This window comes from Dicentrarchus labrax, unplaced genomic scaffold (assembly GCF_905237075.1).
Source record: "Dicentrarchus labrax unplaced genomic scaffold, dlabrax2021, whole genome shotgun sequence".
NCBI classification, from domain to species: Eukaryota; Metazoa; Chordata; class Actinopteri; family Moronidae; genus Dicentrarchus; species Dicentrarchus labrax.
In genome coordinates this window covers 17,832,703-17,849,485 of record NW_026136720.1, presented here as the reverse complement: position 1 = coordinate 17,849,485, position 16,783 = coordinate 17,832,703, and the positions used below count along the sequence as shown (strand labels likewise).

At 40.5% G+C, this 16,783-nt stretch overlaps 1 protein-coding gene across 2 annotated transcripts in view; it reads left to right on the top strand.

The window, feature by feature from the left end:
* The window catches only part of LOC127353282 (A disintegrin and metalloproteinase with thrombospondin motifs 20), an 82,270-nt gene extending 67,312 nt beyond the window's left edge, over positions 1 to 14,958 (top strand). For both annotated transcript variants that reach the window (XM_051382398.1, XM_051382399.1), the window contains 11 exons: positions 1,485 to 1,652; positions 5,267 to 5,440; positions 6,270 to 6,440; positions 7,376 to 7,582; positions 7,786 to 7,915; positions 8,817 to 8,911; positions 9,011 to 9,105; positions 9,297 to 9,430; positions 10,936 to 11,027; positions 11,337 to 11,441; positions 11,750 to 14,958. In XM_051382398.1, coding sequence (XP_051238358.1) covers positions 1,485 to 1,652; positions 5,267 to 5,440; positions 6,270 to 6,440; positions 7,376 to 7,582; positions 7,786 to 7,915; positions 8,817 to 8,911; positions 9,011 to 9,105; positions 9,297 to 9,430; positions 10,936 to 11,027; positions 11,337 to 11,441; positions 11,750 to 11,839 — 1,461 coding nt within the window. In that variant the 3' untranslated portion in view covers positions 11,840 to 14,958. The remainder of the gene's footprint in view (positions 1 to 1,484; positions 1,653 to 5,266; positions 5,441 to 6,269; positions 6,441 to 7,375; positions 7,583 to 7,785; positions 7,916 to 8,816; positions 8,912 to 9,010; positions 9,106 to 9,296; positions 9,431 to 10,935; positions 11,028 to 11,336; positions 11,442 to 11,749) is intronic.
* Positions 14,959 to 16,783: the final 1,825 nt, after the last annotated feature.

Sequence of the window (16,783 nt, the reverse complement as noted above, 5' to 3'; positions counted from 1 at the left end):
GTGCAGCGGGTATGTGAATCTGCTCAGGGACTAGTCACTCAGCTCTGGCCTCGGCTTTGATGTTCTCCGTCAGCTGAGCCAGCCCTGTGTTTAAAATGCCTCAGTAATTACAATGTGTATGATGCATGTGTGTGCAGTGTCAACCACAGCCCTGCACCACACTTATAAAGAAAAGGCTGGAGGTGGCTTTGTTTGAAGGGTTCAAATAGATACTCAAACTCTGTAGAGTAGATATTTTTAACAGGAAAATGACCTTTTAGCTTCTAGAAACTGAGGAAAGAAAAGATAAAATCCTCAAGACATTTGCAAATTTAGGATCTTTCTTTCCATCATCTGTAGTATGATCAGTACTATGAGGACATAGGGGAAAAAATCATGTGTTTGGTGTTATGCAACATTCTGAGATCATAATTAGAGGACAATGCAATATTATGTTTATTATCTGGACTGGAAAATATGCTAAGACAAAATGTAACTCTCCTCGTCTTGTGTATTCGATTCCAGCACCCCATTTTTGGAGTGGCTTTGTATGGGGGCGCTCACTCGTCAAGCAGAAATAGCGGACACCCTAATTGCTGTCTGGCCTCATGGGGACCGAAGACTCGAGAATATTTTCATCTACAATCTCAGGCAAAGGCCTTTTTCAGAGCTGTCATCAGGGTGTCTGGTTTTTATTCATCATGGTTTTTTTTTCTCTTCTTCTTTGCCGTCTCTTTAGCTTTCCTGAACTACTTCTAGGTTCCTTATTCGTACCAGATGATTGTCTCGCCATGCACATGCATCCATGTTTCCCTCTGCATCTTTTCTTCCTCTTGCCTCGGCCTCTGCCGTTCACAGCGGCTCTAGAAGTAATTCCTCTGTTTACAGGTTAAATAGTTGGCTGCATTCCATCAGTGTGTGACTGTTTGACAAAAGGTTTTGGCAAAATCCATTTAAGTTGTTTGGTTAAAGTTGTTTGCAGTGTGTTCACTTGGCCATGAAATACAAGAAGGAAGCTGATGGGTGCACCGGGTGCTAAATCTAAAGTCTAAATGCTGTATATGTTGTACCAAGAGAAACATTTTGTCATACACCAATGTTTATGTCTATGGCTCGGTTGATTCCCTTTTGTGTCCACATTCTCTGGAGGCAAATAGAACTTTATTTAAATATTCAACAGCGACATGTCTTTACAGAAACAATGTCCTGGTTACTCTGGATAATTCCTGAAGCTCGCTATCAACTAATTTCATTGGAACTGCTTTCTAGCAAATACAATGTTTCAAGCATTACATTGAAAATTACACAAAATATTAGCTTCAAACTCATTACAGCACAATACTTACAATACAAAACTTTAGTGTTTATATTTTTGTAATAATACGTTTTTGTAACCACTATCAGTAGATAGCTATGATCTTCAACAGGACTTTGCTTATATGCCCTGCTTTTCTCTCATTCTCCACCCGACACCCATCCCCCCTTCTCTCCCTTTCCCTCTCCAGTGTTCAGTGAGTTGCGGTCGGGGGACCAAGCAGCGGGAGATAGCCTGTGTTTATCAGAACCAAACCAAAATAGAAGAGGAGCACTGCAGTCATCTGCCTCGGCCGCGGACGCGGAAGGCCTGTCGGACGCGGGGATGCCCCAGCTGGAAGGCCAACAGGTGGAGGGAGGTGTGTTTGCTCTTTTCCTCATCTCTTCTGGCTCACAAAATAGCCTGGGTCTCTCTGGGACCATACTAGGAGTACTGCTAGCAGCTGAGACACAAGCACAAATACTTCCCAGAGGTTGCAGATGTAGGACATGTACACAAAGAGCACCTGTCCAATCACCACTCAGTTTATTCTTGTTCAAGAGTAATGTGTCATTTCCTTAAGTGTCAACTAAACACCACAGGCTGGATTTGTAAAACTGTTTATGTGGTGCACGTGACATTTAGGATGCCATGTTTAAAATACTCAGACAAAATGTATGTGTGAAATAGCAGTGTAGTGTAATCTACAGAGCAGCTTTAGGCTGACCAAGTTCTTTTGACGCTTTTCATTAGATCACACCCTGACCAGCATGTTTCAAGAGAATTGTGTGGCATTGCACACAAAAGCTTGTTCATGCAAATAACAAAAGCACAGAGGTCCAGAGTTGCAGCTGATTGAGCCGAGCTCGGCCTCCCATACAGATGAAAGCATGACACACATCCTGAAGCACAGCAGGTTTCTGTACCACTGTACTAGTGCAATCAGACACTGGGAGGGCAAAGGCCACGCATAGAGGAGTCGCTATAGGGGGGTGAGGTCGCAGTCATCATGGAGCCAACCGCACAGCCATGATACCTGCTACCAAGAGGAGACACATACAGCCGCAACACAGCTTTGGCTCAAAGTCATGTTGAGCTCCCACAGGGAGAAAAGTATTCTAAACCAAATTTATCATAAGTCACAGAGCAGACTGAAAGGAGGAGGCTCTTTGTCATGCTTTGTCAGATTACCCTGAGGAACAAGCATACTGTGTGTTAAAAACACAAAGAGTTTGCATTGTTTGCATCTTAAAACTGCAGTACCATGGGAAACATCTGTAAGTACAACAATGCCATATTATCAGTTTTTAAATGAAGGTTGCTAACTTGTTAATGCAGTTAATGCCTATTTACACATCCAGTGGATTTGTAGCAACATTAGCATTCATCTAGAGTTGTGTTCATGCCCAGCGGATGAATGAGAAATATTCAACCTTCTTTTAGCTCTGATTTGGCCTTCACCCACTCCTACAGGAAATATCTGTCTCTTTAGCCACTAAATACTCCAATATGTTCACCAACTAGTCGCTAACTTCATCTGTAGTCTGTGAATGTGCTCTTTTCGGTAACCCAGTCGCAGAACAGTGTTTCCTGATCACCCACAAAAAATAAGATATTTGCAAAGATTTCTCAATTTCCTCAGTAAAAATCTTACAAATCCCTCCTCCATGTAACTGTTAAATCCCAAAAGGTCCCTGAAGACCCATGTTTGCCTCCACAAGACTCCTGCCACTCTCCACTCTTTGAGGGTGTCCTCCTCCCCTCTCACACTCTCCCTCGCTGCAGCTGTCTGGAAGCAATCATCTTCCTCCACATACCACCAGCAACCATGAAATCCTCAACTAGAGCATAAAGACATGTTTTATATCTTAATATCCATGCATGTGACACTTTGAAACCTCAGCACCCACTGTTTGAGTTATTCCACAGCTACCCAGGCCTCTCAGTCACCTCTGACTGGGGGTGTAATGGGCAACATGTTAAGGAGCTGAGGGGGTGTGGACTGCCCATTGAGCCAACGACACAAGAATTATTTTCCTCTTTTTACTGGTTGTTTGTAATGCAGTGCACACATAGTTTCAATGTAATATTTTAAATTACTGTTATGGTTGGTTCATTCAAATTACAATAAAATATATGTCTAGAGCTATCTAGCTATACACATATACACATTTTTATTTGCCTATGTTTCTCTGATATATGTATCTTCCTTCACCCTAATACAATGGAGGAGAATTACATTTTGTTTGGAGGCATACAGCATTGAAAATGCTTTTGTTTTAAATTAATCAGCAACATCTGTTTTCAGAAACTGTGTTCCTGTTTCACTGGATGATCCACAGATCAGTCTGTCAACAGTTTTCATAGGGCCTATAAAGTAGTTAATTATCCAGAGTAAAAGGGACACTGTTTTTGAATTGTTGTTGGAGGTTTCAAATGTAATTTTTCACTGCTGTGAGCAGATCAAATAAAATTTGGCTAGACATCACTAAGTGTAAGTGATAAAATATGTCTTGTAATTTGGGTGAACTGACCCTTTAAAGTCTTTTGAGGCTCAGTCAACACTACTATGAAATCACTAAGCACCGTTTCTGATAAAAGGGCTAAAGGTCTTTTGCACAAAAACAGAATCAGGTTTCTTCAGCTGTAGCAGTTAACAGTGACTATAATCACTTTAACAGCAGGTTCTATTTTCATGCTTTGTAAGATTTTAAGAAAAGCATTTTTTTTTATCTGAAGGTCAGATTTCCTATGGAGCTTTTTGTTCTCTTTCCAAACGCAAGGACTTGACCCTTCACATTCAACCACACACTCTGTAATGATAACACACGACTGCAGTGAGACACGAACAACACAAATACATCTGGAAGTTTTCGGGAAATTTGATACTCGCTGTATAATGCGCAGATTTTCTGACTGTGTGAAATCGCTGAGGCCTGGCACTGTTCTTTGAGGTCTGCCGGAGACAGAAATCAGGCTGATCAGCGAGCTTTACAGAATGCTTCCCCAGTATGCAGGTATGCTTCTCAAAGGACATCAAAGAGATGTTTGAGACAGACCTTTGTGTGACCTCAGATATACGTCTCACAAAGAAGCGACAAACTGGCTTTGGATTTATTAAGTATATTGTTCCGGAGCTTCAAAGCAGCAAGTCAACACTGCAGACCAAACAAACGTTTTGAAACATAAAAAAAAGTCACATTAAAGTGAGTCTATGACACATGAAAGAAGAAATGACACAATCATTCAAGTGCAGATGCAGATTCATGTCTATTTCCCTGAGCCCTGCAGGTCGTGGCATAGAACTCACATTGAGATGACACCTTGCACCTAAAAATATTTGGTAACAAATGTTAAACTGTCAAGGGCCTAGCAACAGTTTTACAGACATGGCTTTTGTTTTATTATGGTGGTATATAAGTATATTATGGTACCACGGTTAACCACTATGACAAATTTGCAGCAAATAATATATCCATGCATTCCACTCTCACTCAGGCAGGTCCCCAAATAAGGATGTAACAGACTCAAAAGAATCTTTGGAAATGAAAGAGAATTTGGCATGTAATTATCCTGTAATTGGTTAGTCTCACTTTAAAGGGGTAATCCAGTCTTTATGGTCAAAATCAAAGCAGCAGAGGCCAAACATATCCTGACTGACCATAGCATTGGTCCAACCAAACACTGGCTCTAGATAGAGCCTCTCACGTCCTTTCCAAGTATCATGGCCAGCTTAGTTACTTGGAACAGGAGTGCGAGGCAAGGATGTTGTAATTTGCAACTACACAACTAGATGTCATTCATTTCTACACACTGGTCCTTTAAGATCAGCTCTGTGAGAGAATTAAGGTTGGATTGCCATGACAATAATCACTATACTGCTGTTATATCTGTACAGTATGGGAGACACAAGACACCATAAACTGAGTTTCCATTTACTGCCTTTTTCTCAATCAGATGTTTGTTTGTTTGTTTGTTTGTCTGTTTTACTAGTGTTCTGTCACCTGTGGAGTCGGAGTTCAGAACCGAGATGTTTACTGCAGACTAAAAGGCACTGGACGGGTCAGAGAGGATTTGTGTGATGCTCACCAGCGACCTCCCATTGTCCGGCCATGCCAAACTGCAGAATGCACACATTACACTTGGGTTTCGGGTGAATGGGAAGAAGTAAGTACAGACTCATCACTTATCTACTCCCCCCTCCCACTTTCCTTGCCCTCTGTCTCCCAGTGTGAGACAGATGAACAGATGTTTAACCGTGCTATTAAGGTCTTTATTGGCTGAGATCTCTGCTCTTTCTCTCTTTCGGTGCACCATTAAATTGACAACCTGCAGTACCCTTGCTCTCTTGCATCATCCATGAGGGCTGTGGTGATAACCATCAGTTTGTAAATGATATCAAACCTAAAAGTACGCATGGCCATCATCCCTTTTGTCCCACTGAATATCACTGTTCTGTCATGCTAGAAGACTTTCTTTTCTCTGCTCACTTACAATGTAAGATCATAGCGCTGTATCCTCCTGCTACAGGAATGTTTGCAGTGTTCAGATTCCTGCCTGTGCTGCCTCGAGAACTTAAAGCACAATTTCTTTCACAGTTTGGCTCTGAAATCTTTTCCTTACCCATGAAATACAAAGACATTGTCATAAAATCTTCACACAGCAGACTTTTTACATAAATTAATTTTAAGATTCTACTCCGTACCATTACTTTTAAATACTCCTATAAACCATTACTGGGCCTGAGGGAAATCAGCTTTACTTTTATTTTTTATGGTGAATGGAGCAGATGTTTGGGATTGCATTACTTGAGAGCTAATGTTGCCATTGTCACACAGCATTGTACTTGTGACTACCTTTACACAATAAATAGTGTCCATTTGGAGAGCTAAAGAGGAAAGCACGAGTCTGAGAAATCACTGATGCTGTTGCTGAAAGTACAACACTGCCCCCCCTCTGCCAACTCTTCTTCACTCTTCTTACATTTTCCTTATAGTGTAATGCAACCTGTGGAGAAGGTGTGAGAAGCAGGAAGCTGCAGTGCATGGGACCAGGGATGACACCCGTCCAGAATGATTACTGTGAGCCATCGTCGCAGCCATCATCACACCAGCCCTGCAAAGGAGATCCCTGCCACTACATGTGGATTACAGGGGAATGGTCACAGGTAGGACTAAAAGAATAAATAAAGACTGAGCTTAATTCCACTGCAAATACAACTAATGAATAGAAACTAGTGAAAAAGGTGTCTTCAGATTATTCGTTTTATCCCACCAACCATTCAAACCCTAAAAGTATTCCATTTAAAGGTCCGGTGTGTAACATTTAGGAGGATCTAAATGGAATACAGTATTCATAGGTATGTTATCATTAGTGTATAATCACTTGAAAATAAGCATTGGTGTATTATCGTTACCTTAGAATGAGCCATTTTTATCTACAGAGGGAGCAGGTCTTACTTACTTACTTACTTGGAACAGGAGTGTGAGACGAGGATGTTGTTATTTGCAACTACACTACAGAGTCCGCCAAGATGAACCGCCATGTTTCTACCGTAGTCCAGAATGGACAAACCAAACACTAGCTATAGGGGTTTTTGCGTCCTTTGTGAGTTTCATGGCCACCGGCAGGGTGGTATTAGTTTGGTTGCAACTTCACCACTAGATATCACTAAATTCTACACACAGGTCCTGCAAAATGATATAATACAAAGAAAAGTACATCCTCACATTTAAGAAACTGGAACCCCTGTGGTGTCTGTGTACTGTAAATGTATCTGCAAATTGAAATGGTTTCGAATTTTTCAGATAAACTGAAGAATTAAGTGTTATTTTATAGGTTGAGAAAGTTATCCAGTTGTTCTGGCTAAATAAACCATTTAAAACCCAATGGATTAGCTAAAAAAAATCCATTGTCACAACGCTGAAAACCCTGTTTTCTGAACTCATAAACAATTTGGAGATACGTGTTTTTCACAGGATACCAATGACCTATATATATATATATATATATATACCTATTACTAATTTACTTAATCCATCAACATTTACTCACGCCATGTATTAGTAACTGTCAGTTTGTGTATATCTGTGTGTTGCTCAGTGCTCTGCCAGCTGTGGTGTGGGCTACCAGCAGCGTATAGTCTCCTGCTCCATGATGCCCTCCTCCCAGGCTCTTCGTCTGTACACAGCTGCTCAGTCCTCCTCTGCCAGCACCCATTGCCCTGAGCCCCACCCTCCTGGCACCCAACCGTGCCTCCTGAGGGACTGCCCGCACACCAGCTACTGGAAAGTTGGCCCGTGGAGCAAGGTGAAACAGATAACGCTTATTAGGCAGTGAGAAATCCTCTCTAGCTAATCGCCATATTCACAAAACATTTTGATGACTTGTGCATTTTGTATGGTCCTGCTGATAAATCTCATTTGTGGATTTGAATCTGGTTGCAGCTTATTCGTTAATTCTTTTGAAGCTGTGTGATTGAATGCCCTTGTGTGTATTTGTGTGTATAACAGTGCTCGCAGACCTGCGGGGCAGGAGTGATGGAGCGCAGAGTGGAGTGTGTGACCTCCAAAGGCCAACCATCCAAACACTGCCGTCCTTCAGAAAGACCTGAGTCTCAAGCTACATGTCAAGACACAGAATGTGAGCCAAACTCCTCTTCTCTTTTCTTCTTTCATTTAAAATACCCAGAGGTCTTGTTGTTAAGTGCATAACTCCAAAATTCTACCATTGTGTCCAATTTTTCAGATCCATATAGTCCTCACTGCCAACCAGGAATGCGTAGAGCGATGGTATTAAATTGACTGTGCTGTACATGGCAACCAAAACCGTATCTGATTATGTTTATAGAAGCTCAACTTTTTGCTTTGTTTTAACACGTTAGGCAGAACAGTGACCAACACGTAAAGGCTCTTGGAGTGATTACTTAGTGGAACAATAAATAGACAGTCAGCAGTTTTCTACAAATTGTGATATGGACAGTCTGTCAAAATGCCTCAGGGGTGTGTGGGGCCGAGGCAGCCTTCATTGTGAACTGCTGTAAAATCCGGCAGCGGGCCAAAGCTCATAGGTTCGCTCCCCACATTTCTGGTGTTTCAGTACTGGTGCATTGGGCTGTTCATTCCCAACATGGCTTCTGCCAAGTCAGGCACTGCCGAAATTAAAATGATATGCTCGGGTGACAGCCAGTTCTGCAGTCAAGTATTAATGCTAATCAGCTAATCAGCATGATATGAGCTCTACAGCACTCTGGGGAAACAGGGGAGGCAATGCAAATAATGAAACATTTCTGAAACAACTCTCATTTACAGTAACAAGATGAGAGCCAGGTTACAATGTTTTCTCATACTAGTGTAGTGTTTCATTAGCTTTTGCAACCTCTCTGGTATTTGTTGATGACAGATTTATGGACTGGATTGCACAAGGAGAGTGGCCGAAAATCATGACGTTCAGCGGCTGGTGGCAGATTTCACTGTCAAAGTTTCCCATTTCCTTGCTGTTGCACTAAAAACCTCTTCTTCATCCTTCATATTTCCTCTCCCAGGCCAGTTGTTCACTTCTTGCCGAGATGTCCAGATGAGGCAGGGTGTGAAGATAGATGGGGAATACTATCTCAAAGTCAAGTCCCGCATCATACAGGTGTGTCTGTCCTGTCAAAATTGCTCCTACACACATCATGACTCAACCTGCAGCTTCCCCACAGGCTCTCAACAGTTGTCTCAATGTGTTTGGCCTCAGATTTACTGTGCTGAGATGCAGACTGATTTCCCCAAGGAGTATGTGACCTTGCGCAGTGGTCAGACAGACAACTACTCCGAGGTGTATGGGAACAGGTGTGTATAATGCATCGATGACTCCACTTGGGCTGTGTATCAGTGTAAGCTTCAGATAGTATCATGTAATGTGTAAATCAGAATTACTGTGCTGCATGTTACATGATGTATGTAAAATACAGTATTTGTAGGAGTGTTCATATTCTTGTCTTTGTCTTAAATAAATCCTAATACTCATCCTTAATACAAAGGTTGCTGAACCCCTTTGAATGTCCGTATAATGGCAGCCGAAGACAGGACTGCGACTGTAGGAATGACTACTCAGCGGCGGGATACACTCTCTTCCAAAAAGTTCGTCTGGACCTGAGCTCCCTGAGGATAATGAGTGCGTAATTACTTTGTGATTGCCTTACACTGTCTACTGTAATGAGACCACACATCAGTGTTGTTTTAACCCTCAGACGCCTCGGCCCGTAGCGCTTAATACCACCCTGTCCAAAAGCCTGAGCTGTCCAAATGCGGCATGTGCTGCTTTCCCCACACTCTCTCCTCTGAAATCAAAATAATGACCTTTCAGCGCTCCCTGTTCACGTCACTAGGCAAGGACTTAAAAACCGGGGCCTCCGAGCGCAAACATGTGAGCATGAGAATAAAGGAATGCGTACGTGCACATATAGCACAGACATGCGTGCCTGCTCTCAAGCACAGACAGACAATACGTGATGCTGCCTTGCACATCGTTGACAAGCACACACAAGAAGACCTGAAGACACAAGCGCACACACCCATGCGTGACGTTGCATCAATATCAAACACTCATACTAGCATGCGAGCAATCATACATTCACATACACAGTCACTAATACACACCCACATCTTCAGGCCATATTCCTCTGCTCATTATTACAGTCAGCTCCACCTTGCCTGTTGTGTCCAAGTATGCCTTTGATTAGAGTATGTGGATTAGTGTACTATGTGTGTGTGTGCGTGTGTGTGTGCTGAGGGGAAGTTGGATTAGAACCTACACAGTCATCCTTCCATCCTCTTCGTCTGGTCTGGGTCCCGACAGCACATGTTCCCATCCTTGTGCATGGTACTAATTTGGCTTTTAGGCGGCTTGAAGAGTGCTGAGGGGGAATAATGAGTTCAAGATGAAGGGAAGCATCTCGTGAACTTTATCATCGTTTTCTACAGGCAACGTGAAGGGAGGGCAGGAAAAGGCACTGGTCATGGTTATCATGTGTGACAATGCAGGGTAAATGGGAATGAACAGCAGAGCCAGTGAAACAAGGTTCAGATTAAGTCACTGAATTGAAAATGTAGAAAAAAGATTTGATTTACACCAGTTAACTCACAAATCTACTGTACTAGAGGAGATATACTGTACCTTGGGGTGCATTCATAAGCTCCAAGTGAAAATCTTTTATTATCTCTTTTCTCCCTTTTCAGTAAAAGCAATGCACAAAACATTTAGGTAGTCATATAATAGTTACATATCATCGCAAATATGAGTTTTAGATTTACATTTTTACCTTTTGAACTGTATGATATTCACAACTTTCTTTGTGTGAAACTCTTAAAAATCAAATTGATTTGATTTGGGATTTTAAGGGTTTAGAGTTGATTAATTAGGATGAATTACTTGGGATCACATTCAAACCACAAATCTCTTTGTAATAACTTTTTTGTGGAAACATCTTTTAGAGATAGTGAAGACATCTGGCAATGTGACAGTTAAGTGACTTCAACTCTGCAATGGATTTTAATTGCATAAACTGTAGTTGCTAATGCCCTGCGTGGTTATTTACCTTAGAGCAGCTGTCTTCAGTCTATGTTTACTTCTGCTGTTGCACATTGTGACTCTAGATTTGTATCTTTGCTGTTTACCAGGCACAGACCTCCAGTTTTCCCAGACTCTTCTTGGTCGACCTGTGCCCTTTGCTACAGCAGGAGATTGTTATAGTGCAGCCAAGTGTCCACAGGTTGGTAAAATACTGTAAATTTTGGCCTCGGATAAATGTTTCATGTGTTTTGTTGTGTCATATGTTTGTTAGTGGTCTGAAAGTCAAGGAAGACATATTTTTAATAACCATCTGCTGCTATAATTCATTGGACCTGTGGGGAATACAACCTTAACTGAGGCAGTAACTACTCTATTCCTCCATTGTAGGTGCTCACCACATAGTGTGTACTCCAGTTATTGCTACAGACCTTTTCTGCAAATATGAAAGAGCACAACCTTCCGGTTAAACAACAGTGCAAAATTAACTCAATCTGATGTGTGTTTTCAGGGCCAGTTCAGCATTAATCTGATTGGCACTGGCCTTAAAGTGGCTGAGGCCACCAAGTGGACATCTCAGGGCAACTATGTTTCCGTCAAAGTACACAGATCTGAGGTAAGAAGCTAACAGTAGCTGTATGAAATGGTTTTCTTTTATACCATTGATGCTCTTTGGGTCTTAAGGAATGGATTATGTCATAAATGTAAAGTTGTCAATTTACTGGGATGTAATTGGGCTTTATGTTGGGTCTTGGAGTACTGGAATGAGATTGTTTGCTCTGAAATGTCATCTGAATTGCTATGTTATGTTTCTGTCTGATTCACTGAAGAGGAATCCCCACTGACATTTATGAAGCTTCCATTCTCTGTGTAAAAAGCTGCCCTTTGCCCACTCTTTCCTCTCTCATTTGTCTTTGTCTGTAGGATGGAACAAGAATCTACGGTCGCTGTGGCGGTTTCTGTGGGAAGTGCATTCCCCAGGCTCACAACGGCCTACTCCTTCAAGTCCACTAAGGGCCATGCAGAGACCAAACCCCTAAATCTTTCTTGAAGACAGTAGCCCAGGAACATGCAATAATCGTGATTTGTTGGACACCATAGTCATCTGTGAGTGTGGTGGAGGAGCATTTAACAGTAATCGTCCTACAGTAACATCCCCAGTTCCCAAATGGCAGCTAAAAACATACAAGACGCTACACATACTGTGCAGTGCTAGAGGGCCACTGTCTGGTCCTTCTTTCAAACTGTTAACTCTGAAGAAGAGGCAGCTAGATTTGCTTGCCAACAGTGTTGCAATCAAGCATGCCTGCGCTTTGGGACCTAAAATGCTTTCTTGTTCTGATACTGTTATGCATTTTTTAGCATAACTGAAAGGGATACAATACTTCAAAACACTGGGAAAACAACTACACACACTGAAGAAAAACCTGAACATACTATACTCTCTGTTCAAAAAAGAAATTCTCATCCTTAAAAAAAGAAGTTTTTCTGTGAAGTGAAGCGTTTTCTGTAAAAAAAAAAAAAATCTGGTAAAAACTAATTCCAGAGTTTTGAAATGAAGTACCTGGAACTAATCTTGTTATATGTTACCTTTTAAGGTGCATATATATTTATATTTAGAGACACTGTAAACAGTTAGTTACCACTTATCTAACTGACTTGCAATCAAGTTTAAAAATCAATACACTCTACAGTAGTATCTAATAATCATTACAATCCTCTGGTGACAAAGAAGTGCTACAGACAGAGACGGAAGTAGTATGTGAGCAACGGTTGTGTTATTGTTGTATTATATATATATGTATATATATATATTTCTACACAGTCATTTTTTACGACTACTAATTGAGCTACACTGCAAATCATCTTACACAAGTTTAAAGGAATAGTTTCACATTTACGCTTATTTATTCTCTTGTCAAGAGATGAGAAGATCAATACCACTCAAGTGCATATGGTAAATATGAAGCTACCACCAGCAGCTGGTAAGATTACCCTAGCACAAATACTGGAAACAGGGATAAAGGTGGCTTGGCGTTGAGGCATTCAGATATTGCATATACATTTTTTGTTCATGTTTCGTTTGTAATATGGTATTAGGTTGTAACCATTAGTTGCTGTCCACATAGAGTGACCTAGATTAGCTAGAAAGGTGGTTAGTTGTTTTAGGGAATGTACTGTTGCAGTAAGTTCTACATTATTATTTTTGCCCTACAACTCAAAGGTCCAGTGTGAATCCGACATGTTTCTACAGAATGGAGAAACCAAACAATGGCTCTAGATAAGGCCTTTCAAAATTACTAAGTTGGAAGGGGAGGGTCAGACGAAACGTATTCAGTTGGTTGCAGTCTGCAACCTCACCTCTAAATGCCACTAAATCATATACACTAGACCGTTATCAAATCACTCATGAGGTTGCCAAGCAAACAGCGGAGACTCCAGGAAGTGAGTGCACCTTTAGTCCAACATCTTTACCCTTGGACAGAGCCTGACTATCTGTTTCAACTGGCTGCTGGCTGACTAGCTTCATATTTACCGTACAGACATGATAATGGAATTGATCTCCTTGTCTTACTCTCTGCAAGACAGTGAATGAGTGTATTTCCCAAAACTATTCCTTTGGGGCTCATTATAGAACTTATAGAAGGAGTAAGCTAGCATCAACTACTGATATCCTTCTAGCTCTGCCTTACATCAGAGGTAAAACATTAAGAGAACGTGAACGGCTACAGATAATTTCAGTTTTCATTGTTGTGTATTTCTAAAGTCTGTCTGCTGTCATCTGCTGTCAGGTATTTTTTCGCAAAACTACTTAAACGTGCATAGACAGTCCACTGAACGACATACGACTGTCACACAGAGACAGAATAAACACTAGTGCTGTGAGAGGAAATAGCTGAATTTCTTCCTTGTTTTTAAGTACAGTATACAAGTTTTCTGTGGCTTTTTTTTTTTTTAAACCAGGAGGAAGTGTTTGTCTTTAACTACGCCACACAGACAAGTTCTCATCTGTTACACCATGACACAGTATCAGGTGTGATGTCTCACCTCACACCCTCCTTTGGGCCTACTGTAGGTACCTGCAACCCCTACCTCTCACAAGCATCCATACTCTACTGAGATATGTGTTGTAATATATTTATGTTTGACCATATTTATTCTGTAATGACTGTAGATATGTTCTGTGTTTCAAGGTACAATGACTTCTACCAACAGAGAAGCCATTGTCTGATGTTTTTTGTCTTTTGTCTGCTTTGCTAAAACGGTATTAGCCTACTACTATTTGTAGTGTATAACCACTAACCTTAAATGAGGATCTTTGAATGGTGCTTTTGAACTACTGGAATTACCTCTGATCTTGAGAAGGAAAACATTGGCTTTTGGCTCTTTAGCAGATGTGAGATTTGCCTATAATGCATGTAATGGTCCTCTCGTTAAAGTAGCTGAAAATCTAGCTGCAAGGTTGATATATCAGATTAACCACTGCATGAGGAAATATGCCCTTGAGTAGTATTTGACTCATCATAAATGACTTTCACCATGACCACTACTACAACTATTAAGCAACCTAACATACTGGTACTGTATGATGTTAAGCTTTAACCAAAGTTAGAAAATAGATGCAGATTTTTTTCTTCTCAGACAATGCAGCTTCTTTTAATCGAAAGAATGGCTGAAAAATAAATAAAAAGTCAATGAGCAGCTAGAAAACCTTTGGCCATCATTCATGTTTATGATGGTTAATTGTTCTATGAGGTCTGTATCAGAAAGTTAAAGAATACTTGATGCACTATGTGCCATAAATTTTGTAGAAATGTAATCCTGTTTGGGTTTTTTGTAATAACCGTTAAGATTTGTAACTTATGATATATGTGTATTTTTAATATTCATACTTGAATTGTAAACAATGTGCTAAATACTGAATGGGCATTGGTACTGAATAGAGAAACAGTGTGCTTGTTTGCCATGCTTTATCCAAAGATGTTTTTAAGAATCATGTATACCTACAGTATGTATGTAGCTTGTATAAAAGAAATGAATGATTGATTCTGGTGCTATGATTACTAATCGTACCAATACAGTATGTACTATACTAACGCTGTATTAAGTAATAAAAAATGCTTTTCAGCTTACTCACAAGTTCATTTGTATTTATTTTATATTCATAATACATTTAACAAAAAAATATTTTCAATATTGACCCTGGCAATTTCTTTCGGTCCACCAATATGGTCCAGAGTGAAATATCTCAACAAATATTCAATGGATTTCCATGAGATTTTGTACAGACACTCATGGTCCCGAGAGGGTATATTTGGCTGACCTCGGTGAGCCCCTGACTTTTTCTTCAGCACCTCCATGAGGCAGACATTTCTGTGAAATATCTCAACAAATATTGGCTGGATTGCCATGAAATTTGTTGAATACCTGCCAATTACATTCCCATCAGCATCAGCTATATTTTGTGTTTAGTGTTAGTTAGTAAATGTTTACTAAGATGATGAACATGCAAACATATCTGCTGAACATCATCATGTTAGCATGTTAATGTTAGCATTTAGCTCTAATCGCTGCTTTGTCTCACCAGACACAAGATATCTCCTCTGAAAAGGCCTTTCTCACTGTCTTTTGCCTTGTGTGAGTTGCATTTTGGACCACAACTGGCTTCAAAACTAGTTGTATTGTCACAAAATCATGCTCATACGTGCACATCTCAAACTATAAGCATACTCAAAGATAACCACAAAGAAATTTTCCCCCTTCAGTAGATTGAAAACGCATCCCTGGTGACGTAACAATAAGAAAAACACATTACTGAATGGAGGGGTGCTAAATTACACAGAGACAATTAAAAAAAAAATGCTTATGCAAAATTGTGTCTGTAAAGTCTCAAGTCCCTCTCCACTACAAAGAGGCCAATTGGTTAATGAAGAAGGGCAGCAGGTCAGCGCTGGCTGGGTTCTTGTGCTCGCCAGATTGTGGCTCCATGTGGATTCTCTTAGTGGTGTAGGTTGCATTTCCACAACATGACATTCAAGAGTTCAGTTCCACTTAAGAAACACATAAACAGAGCAAATGCCTTTAAATCCATTTCTCACTGAAGTATACGTATTCTTGGGTTCTGGTAACAGCTGAAGCTGTCAACTGCCCGATGACTCATCAAATTGTTAAGTCAAATCAGAGAATGAGGTAAGTTCCCTGTAAGCTTTGAAAACATCACCAAGTGGTGGAAAGTACCATTTTCGAGGAATTATGTCACCAAAATGGCTTGGTAATAAGGGTGCAGGTACTGTTTATATACAAGCCACTTTTCCTGGACTCATAGCTTTCTACGTTAAATTAAAACAGATACTTTGGTCCCTCAAGAGCTGCTTTGATTTCTTGCCAGAATCCTGCCTTGTTTCCTAAAATCTAATCGAAGGATTTGGAAGAGTCCCAAAGCACGACAACAACTCCCCTCGAAAGCTGTTTTCCAATGAAACTTCCAGACTCTCCAGGTTATGGACAAGTTAGGAAAAAGCGTTACTGGTCTGCTTGCTGTGACCATAAACCAGACATCCTTAATGACTGAGCCGAAAAACATAAACCTGCACCGAGAATCCTCATAAAAGACACTAATGATTGATGTTTACCATGAAGCACAGTCTGCTTTGAGGTAACAACACAGGCATTCCAGTGCAATCTGCAGCTGCAACCTGCTCTGAAAAGCATGTATCCAGATAAATGCCTATGTTTAAAGTGTTTTTTTCTAAATTTAACTGAACTACATTGCAGACATTTCTCTGTGTTGTTCACAGGTTACAAGGGAATATCATATCTGCCATTTAAAGAAATACAGCATTATCTACAGAAGCATTTGTTTAATCAACTACTGCAACAAAATTACAACCATATCTGCTGCTTAAAATACAGATATATAAGACTAACTGATTAACATTTAGCAAATCTCGTAACACT